Source organism: Corythoichthys intestinalis, chromosome 8 (assembly GCF_030265065.1).
Source record: "Corythoichthys intestinalis isolate RoL2023-P3 chromosome 8, ASM3026506v1, whole genome shotgun sequence".
Taxonomy (NCBI): Eukaryota; Metazoa; Chordata; class Actinopteri; order Syngnathiformes; family Syngnathidae; genus Corythoichthys; species Corythoichthys intestinalis.
The window spans coordinates 44,328,151-44,355,350 of NC_080402.1; the positions used below are offsets into that span (position 1 = coordinate 44,328,151).

The 27,200-nt window shown below is 39.2% G+C and overlaps 1 protein-coding gene across 2 annotated transcripts; it reads right to left on the reverse strand.

The window, feature by feature from the left end:
* Positions 1 to 26,341, reverse strand: trip10b (thyroid hormone receptor interactor 10b). 2 transcript variants are annotated; one of them, XM_057842672.1, is made up of 15 exons: positions 26,176 to 26,341; positions 17,903 to 18,018; positions 17,762 to 17,815; positions 17,022 to 17,169; positions 16,889 to 16,951; positions 13,782 to 13,886; positions 13,506 to 13,634; positions 11,881 to 12,027; positions 11,418 to 11,579; positions 10,807 to 10,830; positions 10,201 to 10,310; positions 5,304 to 5,436; positions 5,159 to 5,232; positions 4,989 to 5,083; positions 1 to 619 (listed from the first exon to the last, which is right to left on the reverse strand). In XM_057842672.1, exons 1-15 carry the CDS (start codon positions 26,197 to 26,199, stop codon positions 474 to 476), a joined length of 1,530 nt encoding a protein of 509 aa, XP_057698655.1. In that variant the 5' UTR covers positions 26,200 to 26,341; the 3' UTR covers positions 1 to 473. The 2 variants fall into 2 exon arrangements, with proteins under 2 accessions (XP_057698655.1, XP_057698656.1); XM_057842673.1 differs by lacking the exon at positions 10,807 to 10,830.
* Between the last annotated feature and the right edge of the window lie 859 nt (positions 26,342 to 27,200).

Sequence of the window (27,200 nt, forward strand, 5' to 3'; positions counted from 1 at the left end):
AACAAAAAACTGAAATCAATCATTCACAAACTATTGTCATAATGAATAATTTCCATACTGTTTTTTTATTACTTTGTGTTACCAAAATGATATTGCTTAGCAAAAAATACTTGTATTATTTATTGATTTTTGCAATATGAATTTCATTCAAAATAGAGTTAAATCCAGGCACATAAGAAAAGGTAAGGCACAAAAAAACAAAACATTTGCAATTGCAAAATTTTGCTCGTCTAATTTTTCAGTGCGGCCTTCATACACCTTGACAACATCTGTGAAAAAACCATGTTACTTTGTGCTTTTAATGTTAAGTAGTGGTTTTATCCAGTTCAGATTTTTTATTTGTAATTCTATCCAATCATGAAAGAGGAGTGCAGCTTCAGCAGGTTGTTGAATAAAAATAGTTGTCACTAAATGTTCTATAAAAGAAGTTACTGTATACAGTATTTTCCGCGGAAGGAGTTTGAAGGTGACCGTTAAGAGGCAAGTTTGACGTAAGAGGAGGGGATGAAACCCTCCTCCCCGTTTGCCCGCAGGACCCTCATCCAGCCGTCACCTTTGTCCTCCTCCATGATGGTCAGAAGCTCACCATCCGTCACCGAGATGGTACCCTCGCTATTACCTGTGTGCAAAATCTAACATTATTCTTTGGAAGTTTAACAATATTTTCATGCCTTCCTCCCCACCCCAATAAAATTTTTGGGGAAAAATCCGAGCAACTTTCAACTCGTAAATATGACTTTTAATAGTAATAATTAAACTAAAAACACTTCCTACTTACACACTTACTTTACTGCTTACTGTTGAAATATAATGTTCTCTCAAGAACAAAGAATATTCTTGAAAAAAATGTCATGTTACAACTTTTATTATGGAAAAATACGAAATTACAGTGATCCTTCGCTACTTCGCTCTTCAAACTTCCCGTCCTCAGTCGCGGATTTTTTTTTTCAATTAAAAAATAATAAATAAATACACTATTTTATAGAGCTGTCCCAATACAATCATGTAGTCTCTCACTCTCGCTCCTGCCGCTTACTTGAGCTACATCTACACTAGGACAGATAATTTTCTCATAGCCTGGAACTCCAGGAGGAGAGCGGAGAACGGAGAAGTTTATTCAACATGGCTAGCGCCAGACAGACTTGGTTTTAGCCACTCATTGAGTTTTTGGTCATTTAAAACTGAATTTAGGATAAGAACATATTCTTGGCTCTCCTGTTCGCCATCTGAGCTGTTGCGGAGATGACATCCGACGCGCAAGAGTGACGTTGCTCGTTAAGAACACGTCACGGAAATAAACGAATCTGATTGCACGGACGATTTCGTTCAGGCTCGAGAGGCCAATAAGGAGCTGGGTCCCAGACTCTATAGGTGGAACGAAGGTGAGTCTGGTGTTCCAGGCTAATTTTCTCCAGGGTATTTTGCCGACTATTTTTATACCTGTCCGCACTTATGTTTAAGGTGCGCTTAAGGCCCCCCCACTTCTGAAAGGTTAATTTGCGCAAACTACGCATGCGTAGAAAGGAGCAGACTCATATGTTATATTGTCGACTGCGCGGTTTACTTCTGAACCGGAAACTCATTACACATCGAAATTACTACACCTTCTAGACTCTGTTTTGTGATCACTGTTTTTTCGTGAACGTATCATGCGGGAGCGAGAGTGAAGGGAGAGCACGCTCAGCTTTTGTGAGCAGTCGCCGAGTTGTTATTGAAATAAATCTTTAGAGTACAATAGCCCTTTATTGTCATTATACAGTTGTACAATGGAATTGTGTAGCATCTCCCTTTACAGTGCAGGATAAATAAAAATCTCAAAAGTGACTTGCAAGTTTAAAAGTATCAAATCTAGATAAATATTAATATAAAATGTGATGAGTACTATGTTCAGGCATTGTGTCAGGCATTAGAAAATAACGTAAGTCTGATATCATTACTTGAGATGTTACAATCGATGCTCAGTTGCGCTCTCACCACTTGGAAAAGAAGAAATAGAAACATATGGTGGGCACTGTGTATATTTCCTGGCAGCCGCAACCAGAAGTGCTTGTGCATAACAATGGTGATCCTGGAAGTGGCGACAGTTTTGACAGGCAAAAATTTTATGAAAAAAACTGATCGCGTGCCTCATTGACTGGGGGTACCACACAGGTCACTTTTTGGGGTTTAATTTTCCTCTACGCACAGAATTGAAGCATTTTATGGCTACGTAGTTTAAAGTTTCAAGAAAGATGTGTGGAAAAGAAAAGAGGAACGGGAATGCTATGTCATGATCGTCCGCCTCCATTGTCAACAATGCCATCAGGCCACACTAAAAATGGTGACGGCATGACGTCACTTCCTTAGTATCAGATTGTTGTACAGAGACAGCAGTCAATATTAAGTGGCAGATAGGCATACTAGTGTAGGCGACATGCCGCATCGTCCAACTAATTACACGTTTAAGGCCATTATCCGTCCTAGTGTAGACGTAGCCTTGGTCAGGCAGTGCACTAGAGTTGCTTATTAAAGTTAGTGATGATTGACAGGCGGTTAGAGTGTGATCTTGCAGGGGTCATTTACTTCAAAGCGCCGCATGCGTCAATCATTGTTTAACCTGTTAAACCGTTGCTGTGGAAACTCATTGTGTGTAAGTGAGCAGCTTGAGTGGATGTGAGTGGACTTACTCAATGAAATATTTCATTAAAAAAAAACATTTTTTTTTACTTTATTCTTGTTTAAAAATAATTCATCCAGTAACATGTTTAAAACACAATTGTTACAATATAAGTGCTTAAATATATATATATATATATATATATATATATATATATATATATAAATATATAAATATATATAAATATATATATATATATATATATATATATATATATATATATATATATATATATATATATATATATATATATATATATATATATATATACAGTGCCTTGCAAAAGTATTCGGCCCCCTTGAATCTTGTAACCTTTCGTGAAGTGGAACAACATTTATTGGATAATTTAAACTTTTTTAACAAATAAAAAACTGAAAAGTGGGGCGTGCAATATTATTCGGCCCCTTTACTTTCAGTGCAGCAAACTCTCTCCAGAAGTTCAGTGAGGATCTCTGAATGATCCAATGTTGTCCTAAATGACCGATGATGATAAATAGAATCCACCTGTGTGTAATCAAGTCTCTGTATAAATGCGCCTGCTCTGTGATAGTCTCAGGGTTCTGTTTAAAGTGCAGAGCGCATTATGAAAACCAAGGAACACACCAGGCAGGTCCGAGATACTGTTGTGGAGAAGTTTAAAGCTGGATTTGGATACAAAAAGATTTCCCAAGCTTTAAACATCTCAAGGAGCACTGTGCAAGCCATCATATTGAAATGGAAGGAGCATCAGACCACTGCAAATCTACCAAGACCTGGCCGTCCTTCCAAACTTTCTTCTCAAACAAGGAGAAAACTGATCAGAGATGCAGCCAAGAGGCCCATGATCACTCTGGATGAACTGCAGAGATCTACAGCTGAGGTGGGAGAGTCTGTCCATAGGACAACAATCATTCGTACACTGCACAAATCTGGCCTTTATGGAAGAGTGGCAAGAAGAAAGCCATTTCTCATAGATATCCATAAAAAGTGTCGTTTAAAGTTTGCCACAAGCCACCTGGGAGACACACCAAACATGTGGAAGAAGGTGCTCTGGTCAGATGAAACCAAAATTGAACTTTTTGGCCACAATGCAAAACGATATGTTTGGCGTAAAAGCAACACAGCTCATCACCCTGAACACACCATCCCCACTGTCAAACATGGTGGTGGCAGCATCATGGTTTGGGCCTGCTTTTCTTCAGCAGGGACAGGGAAGATGGTTAAAATTGACGGGAAGATGGATGCAGCCAAATACAGGAACATTCTGGAAGAAAACCTGTTGGTATCTGCACAAGACCTGAGACTGGGACGGAGATTTATCTTCCAACAGGACAATGATCCAAAACATAAAGCCAAACCTACAATGGAATGGTTCAAAAATAAACGTATCCAGGTGTTAGAATGGCCAAGTCAAAGTCCAGACCTGAATCCAATCGAGAATCTGTGGAAAGAGCTGAAGACTGCTGTTCACAAACACTCTCCATCCAACCTCACTGAGCTCGTGCTGTTTTGCAAGGAAGAATGGGCAAGAATGTCAGTCTCTCGATGTGCAAAACTGATAGAAACATACCCCAAGCGACTTGCAGCTGTAATTGGAGCAAAAGGTGGCACTACAAAGTATTAACGCAAGGGGGCCGAATAATATTGCACGCCCCACTTTTCAGTTTTTTATTTGTTAAAAAAGTTTAAATTATCCAATGAATTTTCTTCCACTTCACGATTGTGTCCCACTTGTTGTTGATTCTTGACAAAAAAATTAAAATTTTATATCTTTATGTTTGAAGCCTGAAATGTGGCGAAAGGTTGCAAGGTTCAAGGGGGCCGAATACTTTTGCAAGGCACTGTATATATATATATATATATATATATATATATATATATATATATATATATATATATATATATATATATATATATATATATATATATATATATATATATATATATATATATACATACACATTTGTTTTTTAATTATACTTTGGGAAATAAGTGAAAAAACGTCTTATATGTATCTCTTTCAAATAATAAATCTGAATGAATGCATTTAACACATTTAAAAAAAAAAAGTTTTTGGGGGGGACGCTACTTCAGTTTTTCATTTATCGCAGCGGATTCTGGTCCCCATTAACCGCGAAAAACAAGGGATCACTGTATTGCAATGTCTAAACATTTTTGAAAAAATGCTAATTTATTGGCTTTCTCAGGTTATGAACATTCAAACAGAAATATCATTTTCCTATAGAAATATTACATTTTTATGGAATAAGATGGTTACAACATACAGTATTGGCCTATAATGTGAGAAACACGCTCAGTGTGTGAGAATTGAGAATTGTGAAAAATTGCAAACCTTCAAAGTTGTACATAGCCGTGCACTGGCCAAGGTCGTCAAAGTCGTCATCAAACTCGGTATAAATGTTCTGGAGGTTGTCTGACGTCACAACTCTGTGGACACACACGAGCCAATTTGAATAATGAGCGTATTTTTAAAGTTAAATTTTGCGAGTGCATTCTTCTAACGTGTTTTGCGAATGGTTGTTGTTGTTAATGGCGTTGACACATTCATCTCCTCCCACTGCTTCGGACAACCACGTCTGTAAACAGGCAAGAAGAAGTGGCGTCAAGATGAGCTCTCTAAGATGATTTTGCAATGGTCTTGTGGTACTTCATATTTGGCGAGTTCGCCGCGCAAATATCCGATCTTCTGTGCCGTTTCAGCAATCTGCGGCTCCAAAGTGGATGGGTTGCCCAAGTCAGCGTTCTGCTCATACACGCCCTTCATCTTCTCCAAGGCCTCACTGACGGACATACAAAAACACTTTCACTGGTAGCCTTTGGAAAGGGTTTTACTTGAATGAACCTTTCATCATTCCAAATTCAATTTGGATTTGTTTTTCAACTTGTAAATACATTTTTGTACTATATTTTTTTATTGATAAATTCTCTTTAATTGGCTTTTATATTACCCTTTAAAATGCTTGAATTTGTTAACCCCTTGACACATTTTTCTCCCTAAATTGTCACTGTTTACTGTACTGTACAGCAGGGGTTCCTAAACTATGGCCTGCATCGTGTTTTGTTTGCTGTCAAGGAATTGTTTCCCACAGACGGAGACAGAAGACGAGAAGAACAAACAACATCAAGAAATACATTGAACGCCTACACTACCTATGTACAGTGCCTTGCAAAAGTATTCGGCCCCCTTGAATCTTGCAACCTTTCGCCACATTTCAGGCTTCAAACATAAAGATATGAAATTTAATTTTTTTGTCAAGAATCAACAACAAGTGGGACACAATCGTGAAGTGGAACAACATTTATTGGATAATTTAAACTTTTTTAACAAATAAAAAAATGAAAAGTGGGGCGTGCAATATTATTCGGCCCCTTTACTTTCAGTGCAGAAAACTCACTCCAGAAGTTCAGTGAGGATCTCTGAATGATCCAATGTTGTCCTAAATGACCGATGATGATAAATAGAATCCACCTGTGTGTAATCAAGTCTCCGTATAAATGCACCTGCTCTCTGATAGTCTCAGGGTTCTGTTTAAAGTGCAGAGAGCATTATGAAAACCAAGGAACACACCAGGCAGGTCCGAGATACTGTTGTGGAGAAGTTTATAGCCGGATTTGGATACAAAAAGATTTCCCAAGCTTTAAACATCTCAAGGAGCACTGTGCAAGCCATCATATTGAAATGGAAAGAGCATCAGACCACTGCAGTTCTACCAAGACCCGGCCGTCCTTTCAAACTTTCTTCTCAAACAAGGAGAAAACTGATCAGAGATGCAGCCATGAAGCCCATGATCACTCTGGATGAACTGCAGAGATCTACAGCTGAGGTGGGAGAGCCTGTCCATAGGACAACAATCAGTCGTACACTGCACAAATCTGGCCTTTATGGAAGAGTGGCAAGAAGAAAGCCATTTCTCAAAGATATCCATAAAAAGTCTCGTTTAAAGTTTGCCACAAGCCACCTGGGAGACACACCAAACATGTGGAAGAAGGTGCTCTGGTCAGATGAAACCAAAATTGAACTTTTTGGCCACAATGCAAAACGATATGTTTGGCGTAAAAGCAACACAGCTCATCACCCTGAACACACCATCCCCACTGTCAAACATGGTGGTGGCAGCATCATGGTTTGGGCCTGCTTTTCTTCAGCAGGGACAGGGAAGATGGTTAAAATTGACGGGAAGATGGATGCAGCCAAATACAGGAACATTCTGGAAGAAAACCTGTTGGTATCTGCACAAGACCTGAGACTGGGACGGAGATTTATCTTCCAACAGGACAATGATTCAAAACATAAAGCCAAATCTACAATGGAATGGTTCAAAAATAAACGTATCCAGGTGTTAGAATGGCCAAGTCAAAGTCCAGACCCGAATCCAATCGAGAATCCGTGGAAAGAGCTGAAGACTGCTGTTCACAAACACTCTCCATCCAACCTCACTGAGCTCGAGCTGTTTTGCAAGGAAGAATGGGCAAGAATGTCAGTCTCTCGATGTGCAAAACTGATAGAAACATACCCCAAGCAACTTGCAGCTGTAATTGGAGCAAAAGGTGGCGCTACAAAGTGTTAACGCAAGGGGGCCGAATAATATTGCACGCCCCACTTTTCAGTTTTTTATTTGTTAAAAAAGTTAAAATTATCCAATAAATTTTGTTCCACTTCACGATTGTGTCCCACTTGTTGTTGATTCTTGACAAAAAATTAAAATTTATATCTTTATGTTTGAAGCCTGAAATGTGGCGAAAGCTTGCAAGGTTCAAGGGGGCCGAATACTTTTGCAAGGCACTGTATATAGTGGTGCTATCATTAATTATATTTCCTGTGGACACAATATGTATGGGGGTTGATGAGAAAGAGGAGGGGGGATTACTCAAAAAGAGATGTGATTAGGCAGGGTGGAGCGTACACAAATCAGCAATGTGAGGTGGAGAACCCAGTAATATGTGAATCACTTGTACGTGTGGATATGTTGACAATTTATTCTATGCTGCCTGATCGCTCATCCTGGCACCGACAATCTCTATACTTGAGCGTGTCTAATTGCACCCAGTCATGCGTGAATCCCATTAGACGTGTGATAGTCCTGAAGACAAGTGGAAATGCTGCGTGGGGGCCGCACCAGAGCCATGCCCCCTCCCCAGCCAATCGGATGAGCCAGCACAGCCCATCCACCCGCAGCTTCAGCAAGGCCCCCCGGGACCCAGGGTGCTAGCCCTGACCATCCCCACCCCCATTACGAGGGGACACAGCACCATCTCCCACCCCTGCCTCTCCCACCAGCCACCCACCGTGCCCACCAGTCACCGCCGCAGCAACCCCAACCAACACGGCACACCGCAGAACCCCCACGGCCCGGGGCAGGACAAGATCCCCACCTGGAGTGAGCGACACCCAGCCAACCCACCGGCACTCAGCCAGCGACCCACGCCGCGGCCCAATGAGGACACCCAGGTAGAAAAGAGAGGGGAAAGCGGAAGCAGGAGAGCGGCGAGAAAACACCACGACATTCTCAAGGGCTAAGCTGTCCTTCAAAAGGTATGATGTAACATTTAATCGGTAAGGCGCTGCGTGCCGCCGCCCACCTACGCTTCATGATGTGAAGTGCTTTTCTTAAAATCATACAACTGTTGTTTTTACCAGTTAGTCCCGTCTTTTCTTGCAGTATGGTAACAGTCCTCTGAGCTCTGCCACGTCAGAGCATCATTGTACATTGTACTTACATTGTATTTTTTTGTAACTGATGTTCTCCTTGTGATCATGAGTAAACTTTCGGAGTGACAGACTTTTTCTTCTAAAAACAAAGGCAGAGCGTGCTTTCTCCCCTAACATTTGCATTTTCAGTTTATTTCAAATTAAAAAATAAATTATATCATTGAATTTAGTTTTTAGATGTTTTGTTAAATTTTTATCCAAACTCTCAATCAATAATTATTATCTATGTATATATGGCGGAAAACACAGACAAGACTGAAAAAGCAGTTCTGCTCTTGCACCCCTCTTTAAAATAAACTGCTGTATTTTAAGCCAAAACAACTGTTGTGTTTGTTCGAACAATATGTCTATATGCTGCAATAGCAGATTCGTGGCGCATTAAGCCCCCGAACGATTTTCAATTTGTCCGTTTTACCCTGAAAACCCCCATTTACAGACGTCGAGCAACTGTTTTTGTTCCGTTGTTCAGCCATGAAAACAAAGTAAGTAATTGTATTTATTATTCAAAATGACTGTCATTTTTAGCTTAGAATCATTAATTAATGTCTAATATTTTGTTTAAAAAAAATAACGACTTAAAAACTCGCATATTTTAAACTTTTAAACAAATTACATCACAATGAAAAAAATGGCGTCTGTAAAAAAGTCATGGATATCTACTTCATAACTATCGCTAAATTGTATTTTTTTTTAGTTATTGTCGTATTTTGCCCGGTATGTTAGATGATAAATAATTGATCCAGACACAGAGAGAGAGAGAGAGAGAGAGAGAGAGAAAAAAAACGTTTAAAAGGGTAAATAATATGAAAAAGAAAATCTCGACCACTCCTTGAGGTCTGCGATTTCTGCATGTCGACCCTTGTTATATTACCATGTTTCACCTATAAAACCCCCAAAAAAGCCAGGTGTGGCCATTCACAGCTGTGTCTTGACACTCAGTGATACATGCGACATGGAGTTTTTGGATCAAAACAAGGTAAGTGTGCGATAATATCTCGTTAAAATCATGGCGTCTGTAATCCTGCTCTCTCCCCTGCTGTGCTCTCACCTCCAGATAGGATTTTGCGGTTTAAAAAACATTTAAAAAAAAAAAAAAAAAAAAAAAAAAAAAAAAAAAAAGCCCTTTTGTCCAAAAATTTTCTTCCCCCAGAAAATTGCAGAAAATTGAGATTTTAAGCTTTCCAGTGATGTATCACACATGCATATCGGACAATTTTGAAATTTGGCCAAATTTGGGGTTTCAGAGCGGAACTTCAAGTCACCTGAGTGTTTTCCGCCATCTATATTTTAGGTTTTAATGAAAACAATTAACATTTTACAATGTACATTTTTTAGACCGTCCACAAGGAGGCCTCAAAATTAACTTGCTTTGGTTTTCTAAAATGGTTACTCCTCCGTTATTTGCGGACAGAACAGAATGAAATTTGGTAGGTATATTTTTTGGATGTACATGCGCAGATCCTCAGAGCCTGATTTTTTTTTTTTTTTGTCTCAAGGCTGACCAATTAATCGTGCACTTTATCATTGCATGTAGGTTTCCAGTTTGCCAGTAGGGGATGTGCGCTCTTCAGGTGTGCGTATGTGGGCTAATGCGTTTAGGGTGTTGGGTGGTCGTAGTTCATTTGAATTTGTTTGTATTTGTAATAGATATAAAATTCACAAGTCACAATTAGATTTAATCATAAAATACTCTAAGAGATGTATGATTGGATGATTTGTATTCGACTTTTGATAATAATAATAATGCACACCCTTTGGTCAGTTTATTAGTAACAGCTTCTTTCTCAATTCTTGAGTGTCATTAATATTGTGACCAGCAAGGGCAAGTCTTTACCTGGTCTCTAGCGTCATGTGAAGTTTTTTGGACACGTCTTCGATCTTGGCTTGCAGCATCTTCTTACGTTGCTCGGGAGGAAGGTGAGAGAAGTCCTCGGCGGGTGGTGGCTGCAAGCAAACACGCACCCAATAAGTATTATAAACAGCAGGTATGCAATAATGTTGCTGACCACCAGGATCCATAATTACTGACCACCAGGATCCATAAAAAAACTTAAATAAAAAGCCACAATCATTTATTTTTTTCTTCTGTGATGTCACAAATGTGCACAAATGCCACTTATTTCCAAATTTGCCTCATCGTTGCAATAGTTTTAAGTCATGTAGGTGATATTTAGATTTTCTAGTAAAAAAAATAATAAATGAAAAAAGTATCCTGAATGTTATCATTTTATCTTAATTTCCATTCTTCACTGACATCATTACATTACGTGATCAGTCTCATGACATTGTCAGTATAATAGAATTTAGAAGATTAGAGGATTAAATTAAATTTTGTTATGACACCACAGAACAAAGTGTTATTATTTGTGTCAAGCGTAAAATGAAAAAATAAAAGACACAGCCCTTCCACACACCATTAGGCCAAATGATAACATGTTACCACGTGTTTCTCAGCATGTGACGTCTGGATGGAGAGAGAGCATCGTTCATTTTAGCGTGACGTGCACAAACAATTACAAAAAACTAAATTTCCTATCATGCCGCATGTGTTCACAGTCTTGTTTGTGAGCTTTTGTTAGTCAAGGAAACGAGTCAGCGCAGGAATTAGACAGGCCCCTTGGGGGGACAGAGGAATGTACACTTTATTTTACGAGCATGTTCACTTTGCTGCATTCTTTGGTGTGTGTGTGTGTGTGTGTGTGTGTGTGTTGGGGTGTTAAAGCTGTCGTCGTGGCAACTGACAGAAGCGGCTCAGTTAGGCTTCTTAAAAAGGTCATTACGAGAGTAAATAAAAATAGCATCACTATATGTATGGGCTTTCAACAACAACAAAAATGTGGACTAACCAGTAAAAACCAATAAACTGATAATGTAATGGGCTAATCAGGTGTGTTAGGCATAATGAGTGAACTGTAGACTGTAGGTAATGAATACAACCCATCACTGGATTAACATTCACAGTAATAATTGGCATGTATATTGACTACTAAAATGTGTTCAAATAACAGCGACCAATGAGTTGAGCCACCCGGTGTGTGTTATTGAGTTCACCTTGTGTTTCCTGCTAAATAGCCATAGCTTGGGTCGACCTTTCGACAGGTTGAGACTGGAGTCAGAGATGCCCGCTTTGATTCCCTGACTGTAGTCTTCGAATTCCACATCCGAAGGACGTTCAAAGCCTGACTTGTGCTGCTCCACCAACAAAAGTGAGTCCTAATGGGAGCAAAGTGCCCCAAATCAACAAACCACAACAAATAAGCACACAAACATGCAACCTGAAAACAAAAATACCTTCAAAATAAGCTAAAAACAACAACAAAAACAACTTGGATGTGAAGCAACCAGTTTGTATTGTGGAAATACAAACACACAACAATGAACACAAACACACACTTCTTATTTCAAATAATCTGCAAACAAAGCAAGTAGAGCACACTTAAGACGCCTTGGACATATTTTCACAGGAGCAGTTTTTGTTTGAGTGCAGTGTTTGTTGTGAATTTGTGCAACTGGCCTGCTTTGCGTCAACTTTTGCTCCGGCTGCTGAGATTCCTTCCAAACATTTGGCAATGATGGGCTGCACCTTCTTCTCCAAGTCAGAGAACTGGCAATATCCTTCTGCCAGACGACGAATCCTGCGCTCATCTAGATCTTGTAACTTCTACACACACAAATAATAGCCAGTTTGCATGGAGCATAATATTTTGATTAGAAGCTCAAAAAATTCTTTATCTAAGCACCTCAATTGAAATACAGACTCCTTATCTGAATGAAATTCCATTCCATTACACAGGGATAGTATATTCTCATACCAAAACCGAGTAAAAGTAAAATTTTGTCATGTAAACAGTGAATGGGAAAGTTGTCAGAGTTGGCACTCATCACTGGTCTGCCTCAGCAAAGAACTAAAAAAACTAAACCATTAAAAAATTGATAGAAAAAAACTACCGTAACTTTCGGTCTATAAGTCGCACCTGGCTATAAGCTTCCACCCACCAAATTTGGCACGAAAACGGCATTTGTTCATAGATAAGCCGCACTGCACTATAAGCCACAGCTGTCCCCACTGAATTATGGGATATTTACACTAAAAGATATGAACCGATAACACTTTATTTGACAGCGGCATCATAAGACTGTCATAGGACCAAATGAACCACCATGAAGCTTTGAACCAATTGGCTGTAAAGCTTCATTGCTTCAAGTAGCTTCATTTGGTGATCACTGCTCCCTTGGGGGAGACAGTCAACCTCTGCTGCCACCTGCTGTCAACACTGTTGTCATTCAACATGCCTCCTAGCATGCATTGCATCACTACAGATGTACTGTAAATAACAATCAAAATTAATTAAGCTAACTATTTCTTCAGTTACTGTACCACTAGTTTCATTAATTGCTAGTTATGGTATTTAGTAACACTTAATTTGACAGTGGACCCATTAGACTCTCATGAGATCGTCATAACTATGATATGACACTGTCATGGGCATTCATTCGTCTTATGGCAGTGTTAAGACGCCGCTGTTAAATAAAGTGTGACCTATGAACCCAAATAAATCAACTAATCAGCTGCAGGATTCAAAATGAGGAAAAATGTAGTGTGTTATAGTCCGAAAATTACGGTAAACTATTTTAAAAAGTCCCTGAGAAACTCGGCAATGAGTGTGTTAATACTGAGTTGTAAAAAAAATAAAAAGATTAAAAACATTTGCTGCTACTTTGCTTACTATGCAAAATACTGCCATCTTTGACAAATCACATCATGTGTGAACAGATGTGTGGATATCATGTGTTGGTAAAACATCTGCTCTGATTATATATTGTAGCACATGTAAATACCAGATGAAATAGATTATGTCATATGGAAACGGTTGACCCGAGCTCTTCCATTGTCATTATTTTAATTAGAATGAAAAAAATCTGCATGTAAACCTGACTAGCTAATGCAAAAAGTCCACTGGTCTCATGTACTTTACCCAACTCCACCCTGGATCAGTTACGCAAGCTGTGTAACGACTTGACGCCGCAACAAATAATACATTTGGTCGGTGTTGCACCGAGAAAAAAAATAAAAATAAATAATAGATAGTGATAGTGTCAGTTAATTAAAAGATATTATTGTTAATATGAGGCCCTCACATTGAATATTTGTGGCATCTCTGTGTAGTAGAAATACTTCTGTTCCTTGTTGTACTTTTGCAGGTATGCGGCATAGTCGCTGCGGCATTCCTCCGCCGTGTGCATGCGGATGTGCGCATGCTGTTTGGCCTTCGGAAGAGGAAGAAGAAGAAAAAGTGATGACTTGGATTCAATGCTCCCAGCACTCCTTCAATAAAATGCTTACTTTGACGTAGCTATTGATTTTTGAATACCAAGATTGTTAATAACGGTTTAGCAAAGTGTGAGCATGCTCACTTTATCTACATCGATCTTAGTGGCATTGGCGTCGTTCTCTGTTTTCTCGGCCTGTTGTGTCGCTTTTTCAGCCTCTGCCCACTCCTTGGCAAATCGCTTCTTTGTCTACATGCACAAACACACGTAAACACAAATGCATAATTGATGATGTTATTAAAAATGGGAAACACGTCATATGGAATGTATTTTTATGAAGGCTTAATCTGAAAACAAGCTGAACGCACAACCTGAACATACAAATACACATGCAAACACACATTTTACACGATTACACATCCTGAACATGATGATATCTACGCACAACTTTCAAGCATACGAATACACTGTTAATCACTGGAAACATTTCAGTGTACATCTTGAAAATGAATTCAAATCAGATGTAAAGACATAACCAAAACCACTGGTCTGCGGCTCCAGAGGCGCATGTGGCCCTTTTATCCGTCTGCTGTGGCGCTTTGTGAGTTTGGAAGTTAACTTTTTCATTGCCATTGATGATGCTAGACATCGTAATGTGCAGGATTCGATCATCCTTCTACTATAAATTGAAATGAGTTTTTCACTAGTATTCGTCCAATCAATTTGAACGTCAAATAGATTAGATGTGTATCGCTGTCAATGGCAACCAATGAGTTAATGGTTATTTGACTCAAATTTAAATGAGATTTTGAAAATTTCATAAACTTAATTTTAAATTTGAAGATGATGCTGCTGGCCAAATACAAAAAAACCAAAATGAAAACGTTTCTGAAAATTCCCAAACTATTTGGCCCCAATAGGCAAACTATAGATAAATTTATATATGTATATGTATAACGAAAAAAAGTGTTTTCTGTTGCAGTTCATTAAACTTTAGATGTCAGAGGTCTTTTGTGGTTCCTGGTATTATCTTTTGGGTGTGAGATGGTCAAAATGACTCTTTGAGTATCTATGGCCCCTTTCAGACATACACTCAACTCAGGTTAAATCCCGGGTTTTAAACGGGTAGCCCGTATTTGTGAAAGCAATTTCCCGGGTCGACTGACACGGAGATGACACGGACATTAACTGGGTCACATTACCTGGGATGCGGCATGTGTGAAAGCAGCCGTTTAAATCCCGGGTCACAGCGCAATGACTGATGATGTAAATAGAATGATAGGCTGCTGGACATTTCCTCTTTCTTCACAGTAAGATGAAAAGCGATAAACAAACATCGCAATTATCAACATGTCAAACTGGAAAGATAGCAAAATTTTAGAAGAAACATAACAAAATTAAATTGCTACTGGATTTTAGACAGTCTATCGTCAATCTTCGGAAATGTGTGGTTTATTTTGTTACCAAACCAGCCAAAAATGACCTAATGTCCATCTTATAAAATCTCGCCCCTCGCTGTCACCGCACAGAGATCAACGAGTCGCCAACACGGCACAAGTCTGAAAGGGATCCTCTATTTTTAAGACAAGTAATTCTTAAAAGATAAATGTAAGTATGAGTTATAATAATTTGATATTAAAACCCCTCTTAATGTTTTTGTTTTAATAAAGTTTGTAAAATTATTTTAAGTGATAGGTCGCCATTCTTGTTACGTCGCAGTGCGTGACGTCACTGGTCCCGTTGCCGAAATTCCAGCGTGTCACTCGTTAGCTTTCCCAACATGTCGTCAGTTCTACCCTTCCTATTTGAACCAGGTCTGAAAAGTGAAGAGCAGGACAGCACTGTCGGTCGTTCACAAGACGAGCATCAGGGAAGAATGCGTGCAGCAAATACCTGATAAGACAAAAGTTGGGCAAAACTGGTGATGCGAGAGAGTCCTGTTGGGAACTCCGGTTGGGAGCGAGAGTGTATGCTGTCCGATTTTATAAGCAGATATTCAAGGTAAGCATATTGCGTTTTCAAACTTATCCCAATATAATTATGTAGATTGTTAGCATCCAGAGCTGTCGTGTGCTTTACATACAGTAAAGGCCAAAGAGCACACCTTGTGTAATCCATGTCTTGTACATTGTAACGCGTGGTAGCTAGGATACATGTATAAAAGTACCAAAAAGGGGAGAAGCTTCCACTTATGCACATTTATTCACAAAAAATAATATTTCCACCTTGACCACTCTTCACTCGGGAGCTCAGCAGTACGCAAACACGCGTTTCCTGACGAACTCCAACATTGTTGTAAGGTCCACGTCAGAGTCACTGTCGTCACTGTAGAGTGCCATAGTGCTTTAATTATTTAGTATGATTTGGGGAAAACTCCCACGAAGAATAGTCAACAAAAAAGATAGCAATAATAATCCAAATCCGCGTTTTTTACTCACTCGAAGATCCAGGTATTCGCAGCTGCGATCAGGCCGTCGATTCCACAAAATAGACTGATCCGAAAAGCCGCTGTGGGACCGACGAATCAAAAAAATGGACAGATCCGAAACCAATATTGCAGACGCGGTGGGACCGTCGGATCCAGAAAATAGACGAATCCCTTACTTGACTGAGGATCTAGGAAAAATGTTCAGGCGCCAGTTGTAACGTGTGGTGGGTAGGATACGTGCATACAGGGACCAAAAAGGGGGAGAAGCTTCCACTTATGCACATTTATTCACTAAAAATAATAATTCCACCTTGACCTCTCACTTCACTCCCTTTGTTTCCATTTGACTGGAAATTGCATCCAAAAGCAGCGCATCGTGGCATTTTACTTCGCGAGTTTAGGCAGCAATAAGCAAATGTTGAACATGCTACACATTTGTAAAGATCCCAATGACGTCATCACTGCGAGCCCGCAAACCATGGCGCCAACTAACGGTCAAAATATGGACTAAATATTATAAAATATTGCCATTGATTTAACATTTTATCTGTTTCTAACAACATATTTTAGTACAAGAGAACAATTGTGGTTTATTAAAGCCTACATGTATTTAAGTTAGAGGATCACTTGAAAGAGTCCAACCCGGGTAATTCCCGGTACATCTTCCCATCTCTGAAAGCCATGACATGGAAAAATCCCATGTCCTCTTACATGGAAATTTAGCAGGATATTAGTCTGAAAGTGGCTTAAGGTTGCTGACCCCTGACCTTAGCACAAAGGCAACACATTACCGTAATAATGCTCACAATGTCATGTGACTTACACTTTCCAGCTGTTTGAAACTGCTCTCCAGGTTCTGTTGTGCTTTCTTGGCATCAGAAAGGTGCTGTGAAGGGAACACCAAGCTTTCAGGGACAGATGTTGACACATGTACTGCTGCCATCTCCGACATTCACCCCTTTGCGGTCCTGTTTGAGGTCTTGCAAGAACTTGGTGAGCTCTACGCAGATGTTGGTCATCATGGTCTCAGCGATCAACTCGCGCTGGCCCGCGTAGTCGTTCAACTCGTTCAAGATCTCCTGCATTGCAGCGTGGTTGCTGAACCTGAACGTCACACACACAACGACACGCAATATGAAAACTAACCCATGACATCAACACACAAAACATGTTTTAAACAAAGTACGAACATAAAAACAAGGAATATGAACACGTAACGTGAACATGAATACACAAGTGCACAACTTGTATACAAAAACAACAAATACAGACAAAGGACACAGAATGCTAACCTGAACACAGATGCATACACAAAATAAACAACTTGAACAAGACAAAAACACACAACCTAATCGTATAAACGTTATCTAAACATGGAAAAACACACAAACACACCACACCTTGAAGACAAAATGCACAAGAGCTTAAACACGACAAAAATACACACACACTGCTTTAATTAAAAAACACACAACCTTAACCCGAAGACACCAACACATAATAAACAACTTGAACACAACAAAAGAACACAACAAAAGAACACAACGTGAACCTAAATACATAAACTAAGAACCTAATCATGGAATTCTGAACACACCCACCAACACACAATCTGAACAAAAGATAAACACACATGCCAAAATCAAACAAACACACAAGTAGCAGCATGTAGTAGATGTTGTAGCAATTTTGTGACCTGCAGTCTTGTTCATCTTTGTTTCCTCGCTTTCCGTACTTCCTTGAAAGACTCCTGCAACATACAAGTCAGATTACACGCCTGCAAAGTCATCATTACACACCTGCAAACATGCAGTCACACAAGCAGATCATGTGTCACCTGAGCTGCTTGGCGTAGCTCTGTTCGATCTCAGTGCGCTCCTTGACAAACTTGATGTAGCGCTCCACCAGGTCCAGGCCAGCCTGAGTGTGCTTGTCAATCACGTCATTCTGGTCCTGACATCACATCACACACACATCTCAGATTAGTTCTCATTTAGCTTTAGACATAACCCATTTTTTAGTGATAAGGATGAAAATGATTTGGAAACACAACTTAAAGTGTTAGTACTGAGGATGAAAATACAGTAATGTGAAATGTTATTGGTTGCAGTCTTCTTTGGAAGAATCGAGTCATGCGGCCTTCTGTGTTCGCTCATTGTACACCACCCTATGATATCATCAACACCTTATAAAGACAAAGCAAAACATATTCGTGATAACTTAGCCATATAGTGTATCTTGTTGGCGTGCCCATAGAGGGCAGCATTGTAGTATTTTGGAGGTTACTTACGCAAACAAACTTAAGACGGCGTTGGCATTGGCTTGTTTAAGCAAGGGCGCCTTCCGTACCATGCATTAGGAGTGGGAACCTCTTGTTACCTCACGATACGATACCGTTTGCGATACAAAGCTCACGATAACAATGATCTGACGATATGGCGATACAACGATTATCGATTCATCAGACATGTCCCCCTGCTGAAGAAAGTACACGTCCAGGCCCGTCTGCGGTTCGCTACAGGGCATTTGGATGATCCAGAAGAGGACTGGGAGAATGTGTTGTCATAGATCAGATGAAACCATAATAGAACTTTTTGGTAGAAACACAGGTTCTCTTGTTTGGAGGAAAAAGAATACTGAATTACACCATACCCACTGTGAAGCAAGGGGGCTGGAAACATCATGCTTTGGGGCTGTTTTACTGTAAAGGGACCAGGACGACTGATCTGTGTAAAGGAAAGAATGAATGGGGCCATGTATCGAGAGATTTTGAGTGAAAATCTCCTTCCTTCAGCAAGGGCATTGAAGATGAGACATGGATGGGTCTTTCAGCATGTCAATGATCCCAAACACACAGCCAGGGCAACAAAGGAGTGGCTTCGTAAGAAGCATTTCAAGATCCTGGAGTGGCCTAGCCAGTCTCCAGGTCTCAACCCCATAGAAAATCTGCGGAGGGAGTTGAAAGTCCGTGTTGCCCAACGACAGCCCCAAAACATCACTGCTCTAGAGGAGATCTGCATGAGGAATGGGCCAAAATACCAGCAACAGTGTGTGAAAAGCTTGTGAAGATTTACAGAAAACGCTTGGCCTCCGTTATTGCCCACAAAGGGTACATACAGTAACAAAGTATTGAGATGAACTTTTGGTATTGACCAAATACTTATTTTCCACCATGATTTGCAAATAAATTATTTAAAAATCAAACAATGTGATTTTGTCTTTTTTTTCCTCCACATTCTGTCACTCATGGTTGAGGTTTAACCATGTTGACAATTACAGGCCTCTCTAATATTTTCAAGTGGGAGAACTTGCACAATTAGTGGTTGGCTAAATACTTATTTGCCCCACTGTACACACATATGCTCCCAAATACATTTACGTACCTCCACATACTGACAATGCATAAACATGCAAACATACAACTAAACATACATCCTGAAAATACAAGCAAAAATTGCCACAATGCGCGTTGCTGTCATCTGTGTGTGCTTGTGGTCCCACAAAGCAACACTGTACAAGCCCAAGTGCATGTCAGCACACGTTAGAAGTCGTTGACAAAAACTTGTGCATGTGAATTTAGCTCCAGTGTCAGAACATCACTCAGCATAACATGGTACTTAGATTACAGCCATCTTTCCCGACAGCAGACGCTTAAATCGACATTGCTCTGCAACCCGGTCCAACCGGTAACTGCTCCTTATGTCATGTGTGTTCTATATTTGAGTGTTGTTTTTGTGTGTAATATGTATTAGTGTGCTCTGTTTTTCCCCCCTGGAGATTAAGCATCATGTGCTTTATGTATTAGTGCTAGGTTTTTGTTCTGTATACGTTGTGTTATTAGGTACGATGAAAACAGTTTTAGGACGTAAATGCTAGTATCGTCAAATTATTTTCCTGCTTCCATAATATATCAAGAGGAATTAATAAGAAACACTTAAGGGTCATAAAAAAATAAGATTTAACGATTTGATGAGCCATCATCTATAAGATTATAGTTCTAAATATTATATTATGAATATGACATACTGGCCCTGTAGTCATTTGGACCAGGTCAATGACAAAATATACAACACTGTACAATGTTATTCTTCTGACCGTCTATGTGATGTGAGTCCTGCCTCCATCAGGCCAGCTAGTTGGCTTATAGAAGAAGCGAGAGCAAGGCAATGCAAATGGTATGGTATGGTATCTTTATTGACAAATTTAGGGTCCAGATAATAAAAGAAACCCACAATACACTTAAAAAAAAAAAAAAAAATCAAATGATCAACAAATATTATGCATGACATTTTAACACATACAAAAACTGGCTCCAATATCGAATGAAAGTTGATGACCAGAGTTGTTAATTTTACTTTAAAAAAGTAATTAATTACAGTTACAAATGACTTCTCCCAAAAAGTAATTGCGTTAGTCACTCAGTTATCTGAATGTAAGAGTAATTAGTTACTTGGCAAAGTAACTAGTGATAATTTTCATGTTTTTTTTTCTCAAAAAAAAAAAAAAAAAAAAAAAAAAAAAACAAAAACAAAAAAACCCAGGTAACACAATGTGAAGTTTAAAGGGTTTTGGGGACAATTAGTCCTAGCCCAATTCTTTACGCTCCACTTAACTAGACACAAGGGTATTGCGATAACTAGATAGTAACCTTTGTTATGTGTGGAAGTCATTTAAAGTTGTGAATCAACCGTTAAAGTTGTGAAAATTGCTCCCGTTATTGCATTAGTTCCCTTCTGTCTACTTTCAACAAGTAAGTTTTAAAACTGTTTCATCGTTTAAAGATAGATTTAAGTCAAGATTTTGCCGATTTAGGAGCATTTTAGATTTAAAAAATGAGAGGTCTACTGCTTTAAGATGACGGCTGTTTACTAACGCATGTAGTCCTTAAAACATGTTGCCAATGCAGCCGTGTCTGTCATTTGCATCCAGTTCTATAATATCTGATATCTACCGTATCATGCGGGCTTAGTTTGTAGGCTATGGCTACAGTCAGGTATTATTGGAGCCACCTAGCATCGTGTTTGCAACGGCGTCTTCCCCACTCCTGCTCTGCTCTCTCGTCTCCGTGAGTCCGTCTCTCTCAGACTTTTTTTATTCAACCAACTTAATAACGCATAGTAACGCACGCCTTTCCCGCCTCAGTAACGGTAACGGCGTTGCCAAAATGAGAAAAGCAATTAATTAGATTACTCATTACTGAAAAAAATAACGCCGTTAGTAACGCCGTTATATTCTAACGTCGTTATTAACAACACTGTTGATGACACTTAAAAAAAATATTCACCCACACAATTTATCGTACCCTCAAAAAAAAACATATTTTGAATAATAATTTGGTATCGGAATTATCGTGAAAGTCCTACATTTTATGGCTGTTGTGTATTGCGTGTGTTTCTGTCAAGTCAGAAATCTTGAAGTAATTATTGACGCAGACCTAAAATTTGGCCATCACTAAATCTGCCTATTGCCACCCACCTAAAAAATATAGCCAGAATTAAGGGGCTTCTGATTCAAAAAGACATGGAAAAACTTATGCATGCATTCATTTTCAGTATATTGGACTATTGCAACGGTGTATTTACAGGTCTTTATAAAAAATCAGTCAGGAAGCTGCAGCTTGTACAGAATGCTGCAGCCAGAGTCCTTACAAATACAAGGAAACTGGACCACATTACACTGGTTTTGAAATCGTTTCACTGGCTTACAGTGAGTCAAAGGATAGACTATAAGATACTACTGCTTTTCTACAAAACACTTAATGGCCTTGGACCAAAATACATGCTTGATTTGTCAGATTCCTATGAAACATCGGCTAAGTTCATACTACAGGTTTTAATGCACAAATCCGATTTTTTCGTGTTTTTCCGACTCGAGTGAGGCATTAACTTGACGGTCTGAACGTGACAAGTCTCATAGAACTGGACCATTTCAAATCCGATCTGGGTCACTTTCGTATGTGGTTCAAATCCGACCTGGGCCACATTTTTCCAGACTGTCGAGGCGGTCTGTACTGTCCAGTCTCTCAAATCGGAATTCATGCAGCAATTACGTCATCAAAAAGCGAGAGAAACGCCACGGTAGCGGTGCAGCTGTGCGTTATGAGCGCCTAGCTTGCCTTGAACACGGCTTTTTAGGAAGGATCGGACTTGACTACAGTCATAAAAAAAAATAAAAATGGGTTGAGGATAAGCCTGAGAATGATCGGTTTTCTGTCTGCTCCATATAAGCAATATTTCAACATTGCTTACACGGCCGAGAGTCGGGGCAAACTGCGCGTATGTGTGTGTGACATCCACAGACAGTGCGTGCATGCCATCGATCCATATACTTTGAATATAAGCCTAAACTGGGATTATTTTATGTCTGTTATTTGTGTCCTCTTTTTTAAAACCAAAATATGATATCCCTGGAATGACGGATGACAGCCAGCATGTGTGGCCATTTGTTTTGATGCTTTTGCACATGCGGGTCGTCTTGCTCAGCGCTTGTCGGACTGCGAATTAGTGCGCATGCGTAATACTTGAATGGTCTCAATGGACAAAGGCAGTCTGAACGGGCACACAAAAAAAAAAAACAGATATGACAAAAAATCGGATTCGTGCATTAAGACCTGTAGTATGAACGTAGTCATCTAGACCCCTAAGGTCGTCTGGAACCGGTGTCCTGTACTGGTATGTTCCAAGAACAAGAACCAAGCAGGGTGAAGCAGCATTTATATATTATGCTCCTCACCTCTGGAACAAGTTACCTGATGGTCTGAAGTATGCTCAAACTGTTAGCTCCTTTAAATCAGGGCTAAAAACGCTTTTGTTTAGCACAGCATATCCATAACTGTCTATATAGTCTAAGCTATTTGCTTTCTATTCCTCTTGTGCTTTATCTCCATTGCTGATTTCAATTAATTATTATTGTTAGTACGGTATTTTATTATTATTTTTTTTATTATTCTAGTCGTGACTAAATGCAATTTTTATGTATGATTTTATTTCCTGTTTCGATTGTTTTGGTTTTTACGTTCTATTGATTTAATGTGATTTTTAAGATCTTCATGTGATGTAAAGCACTTTGAATTGCCTTGTGTTGAATTGTGCTATATAAAATTTGCCTTGCCTTGCCTTCTGTGCGTCGTGGATATGCTTTTGTGTGTTGTCTTTGTGTGTGTTATGTGTGCATATGAGTTGTGAACACGTGTTGTGTGAGGAACGGACTGCGCAGCAAAGGCATGATGACATCGTTGGAATTGCCGCACATTGAGTAAGATAGACTCCACCTAAGTGATGTCAAGGCCCTTTAGAGGAACAAGGGGGATTTAAAGGGGGTGATGGGCAGGGACCTCAGGGGAAGGAAGGGGGGAGACAATGGAGAGGAAAGAAGGTCCAAGTGTGAGGAAGTCAGCTGAAACACAACAAGATGGTTCTGTGGATAATGCCCTTAAGTCGTCATATTGGCTTAAAGCTCGCCACACTGACGTCAGTTTGAGCTCACCGACGGGCAGAATGACGGATGATCCTGGGATCTTTGGTACGGCCTGGAACCAGTCATACTAGTCGGGCCCCTTTGACAATCACTGGTGAGACGCCGAATCTAAATCTCAGCCAGTGAGACTGACAGTGTACTATGCGCCGCATACTTGTATTTCTGGTGTGGATTTCTATTGTGTAAGTTGACTGTTATTATCCTTGTACATTAATAACTGGCTTGAGGATAGTGATATGTCACAGAGATGCGAGTGTGAGTGACCGAGATGTCGATGGTAATTTCTCGACACCATGGATTATAATTATTTTTATTTGTACTGTACAACTAACTAATGCTCATTAAAAAAAGAATGAGTGAACTAACCACAATACCTCCAACTTAAAAAAAAAGACAACAAACTTGATGAAAGAACTAACTCACTAACGAAACATCGGTCAAACAAGTGAACCATGTAAGTGTATTAAATACCGGAAGTAACCAAACAAACAACTACTAACTTATCAGCAAACAAAATAAGTAACAAAAGTGAAAACAAACAAGTTTGAGGACAAACTAAATAACAAACAAACAAAAAAATCAGCCACCGAGCTAGCTAACCAAATACAAATAGCTAACAAGTGACCTTCAGAAAGAATCAAATTCCAATTACCGGTAACTTACTAATTAACTAATAGTCTGATGAAATATGTTTTAATCAAGATTCACGTAGCTTACAAATGAACATACTGGCAAAAGATTTAACTGACAAAAGACCAAATAAATGAGCCCACTATAAATTTTAGAATGGGTAGCCAAAACTTTTACTCAAGTAAGAAGAGCGTTACTTCAAAATAATATTTCTTAAGTCAAAGTAAAAGTGGATGTCCAAAAAATCTACTCAAGTACAAGAAAAAAAATTGTTGAAAAGAATACTCAAGTAATGAGTAACTGCTTATATTTTTGTTGGATTTTTTTATTTTTAATTTTTAAACAATGGCAGTTTTTTTCTGAGCGCAAAGTTATCTATATGGACTGTTGACTAATGATACTGTACAATAACGCATTACATAACCACAAAAATCATTGAATTCCGACGAGAGAAAAAAATTACATAAATGAAGGATTATTCGTCCAAAGAGAGAAAGTGCCCTCTGGTGGAAAATATAGTTCCTAGTCTGAATAGTAAAGAGTTCCTTCCTAATTACTGTTTTGAAATTAAAAGGATCATATCTCCGGTTTTCCATGGTCAATCGGTGCCAAATAAAAACTTAAAATCCACACTTTTGAGTCATGTTGAGGGCATTGCTCTATATCGAATATTTCATTTTTTACGGTGCTTTAAAGACACCACATGATTGAAAAGGCTGGCGTGAAGATAGAATGGCAAGCTTGCATCTGATTGGTATAATGGAGTCATGTAATTATTGTTGCGATGTCTCATTAACGAAATCGGTAGAGTTCCTTGCTGCTACTACTACAGCTGCTACAGCTACTTGGCATTGCTGGCAAAAAAAAAAAAATCTAATATGTAGAAGAAAGAAGAAAAACGTAATGACTCTTGTGTAGCCCAAAGTAGCAAAGTAAGAGTACTGTTTTTTCTTCTCAAATCTACTCAAGTAAAAGTAAAAAGTATAGCTTAGTAAAACTACTTTTAGAAGTACATTTTTCTCAAAAAGTTACTCCAGTAAATGTAATGGAGTACATGTAACGCGTTACTACTCACGTCCCAGAACTAAGAATAATGTATAAATGAAATAACTAAAACAAACTGATTTAGCAGTACAAGTTGCAGAAATATCTAACCTATCAAAACGAAATTAGTAATGAATGTGAAAGAATAATTTAAGAGTGAATAACAAACATAAAAACCAACAACTAAACTACCTACTGTAACTACCTAACACATCAAGCACCCAAATAATTACTGATCGGACAAACTAAATTACAAATAAATGACTAAACTAGTGAGTTGGCAATGAAAAACAAAACCATCTAGTTAGTTTACTAACTCCAACAGAACTAACCAACTGAACAACAAACTTACAAAGGAATGAATGACAACACAAATAGACTTATGAGCACTGAACTAACTGCTATTACTATCCGATGAACCAACAAACTATTATGTCATCACTACTGCTATTCAAACAAAATTAACTGGCGAATAGACCAACATACACATTAATAACCAAACTAATGTAATAACTATTTAACCAACAAATGCACAAAAATGACAACATCGCTTCTGACTTTTTTTGCTCAAATTAAGTAAGCTTTATAGAGCTGTGGAAATGTTTTTTTTTTTTTTTTCCCTAAAGGAGGAGTGAGTAATAGCCACATCAATAACCAACAGCAAAACACCAAAACATCAACAAGAACAAGAACAAGGTAAGAATGTGGAGTTGTGAGGCCTCAGGTTCTAGACGACTGGACATCCTGTCACGCGTCAAAAGCAAACAGGTGAAGTTGTGTACTGTACACCTTTAAGAGAAAATACCAGAAGGTATGCGGGAGGGATTGCGAAATTTTCTCACACACACACCACACAAGCACACCCTGTATTAAATGATATACACACAGTTTCATAATGAAACTTGAAGCAGGACAAACGTTACAATTTGTTTGTGTTGTTTGTAAAGGTGAGAAACTCACCCACAAATCAGTTCCCCAGTCCATGTCTGCACCTCTCACACGTCTCACTAGCTGGAATTCTCCTGGAAGTATTTGGAAGGAAGTCCACGCCTTCTCTCTGCACAAAATAATGCCTTTTTTAAACCCTCCCACCTCCTAAAACTGGTTTGTGTCCTGTGAGAGAGAAGAAAAAAAAGAGTAAAAGAGGGAGGAGCGCAAAAGCTGAGCTGACCTTAAAGCAGCAGCTTACATGATGTCGGAAAAGAAAAAAAAAACATGGGAATGAAAGATTGCACGGTGGCAGGATAGCCAATTCAGTTCACAACACAGGGGGTGCGACCGACCCGGGCCTCTATGGGGCCCGGTTTACAGGTGTAAAGTGGGCGTTGTTGGGCGAGGGGAGGGTGAAACAGAAAAGGTAAGATGTTGCGTGGAGCAGAGGGGTCTGTGAAAATGTGAAGGGGTTCCTCAATAATTGTCCACTAGCACCCCCCACCCCACCCCTCGGGTGGTCCACTCAGGGGTCCTATTTGTTTGGCTTGAGGGACCCGTGAAAGTGTGATGGGCCCGCAAATAATTGTACACCATCCCCCCCTCTAGCACTCGGTCCATGTTCACATTTGTTCCACCACTGTCACAACAAGCATCCCAGATAACAAAATATAACTTGAGCGGACATGAGCCAAATGTAGTGCAAATTTCGGCCTAATTTCGTAAAACGGATCTGCCCCAGTGTTTTATTGAACAGTGGGCCAAACTCATGGAGTCACTTGCCGGATCAACAACCAGTTTTGGTCCAAATTAGCAGACACTACGTTAATATATGGCCTAGATGTGGAACACATGTTACCCAATCTGGGCCAGATTTGTATCAAAACAGTTTTCAGTATTAAAATGGGGATCCATTTTGTTCAATGTATCATACTGTACATTTTTTTTCTATTAAAAGCAATAATAGCAACACACATTCTTTTTCATACCATTAATTAATGCTAACATATGAATGCACCACAACAATACATTGTCTTATCACAAATGATTTTAAT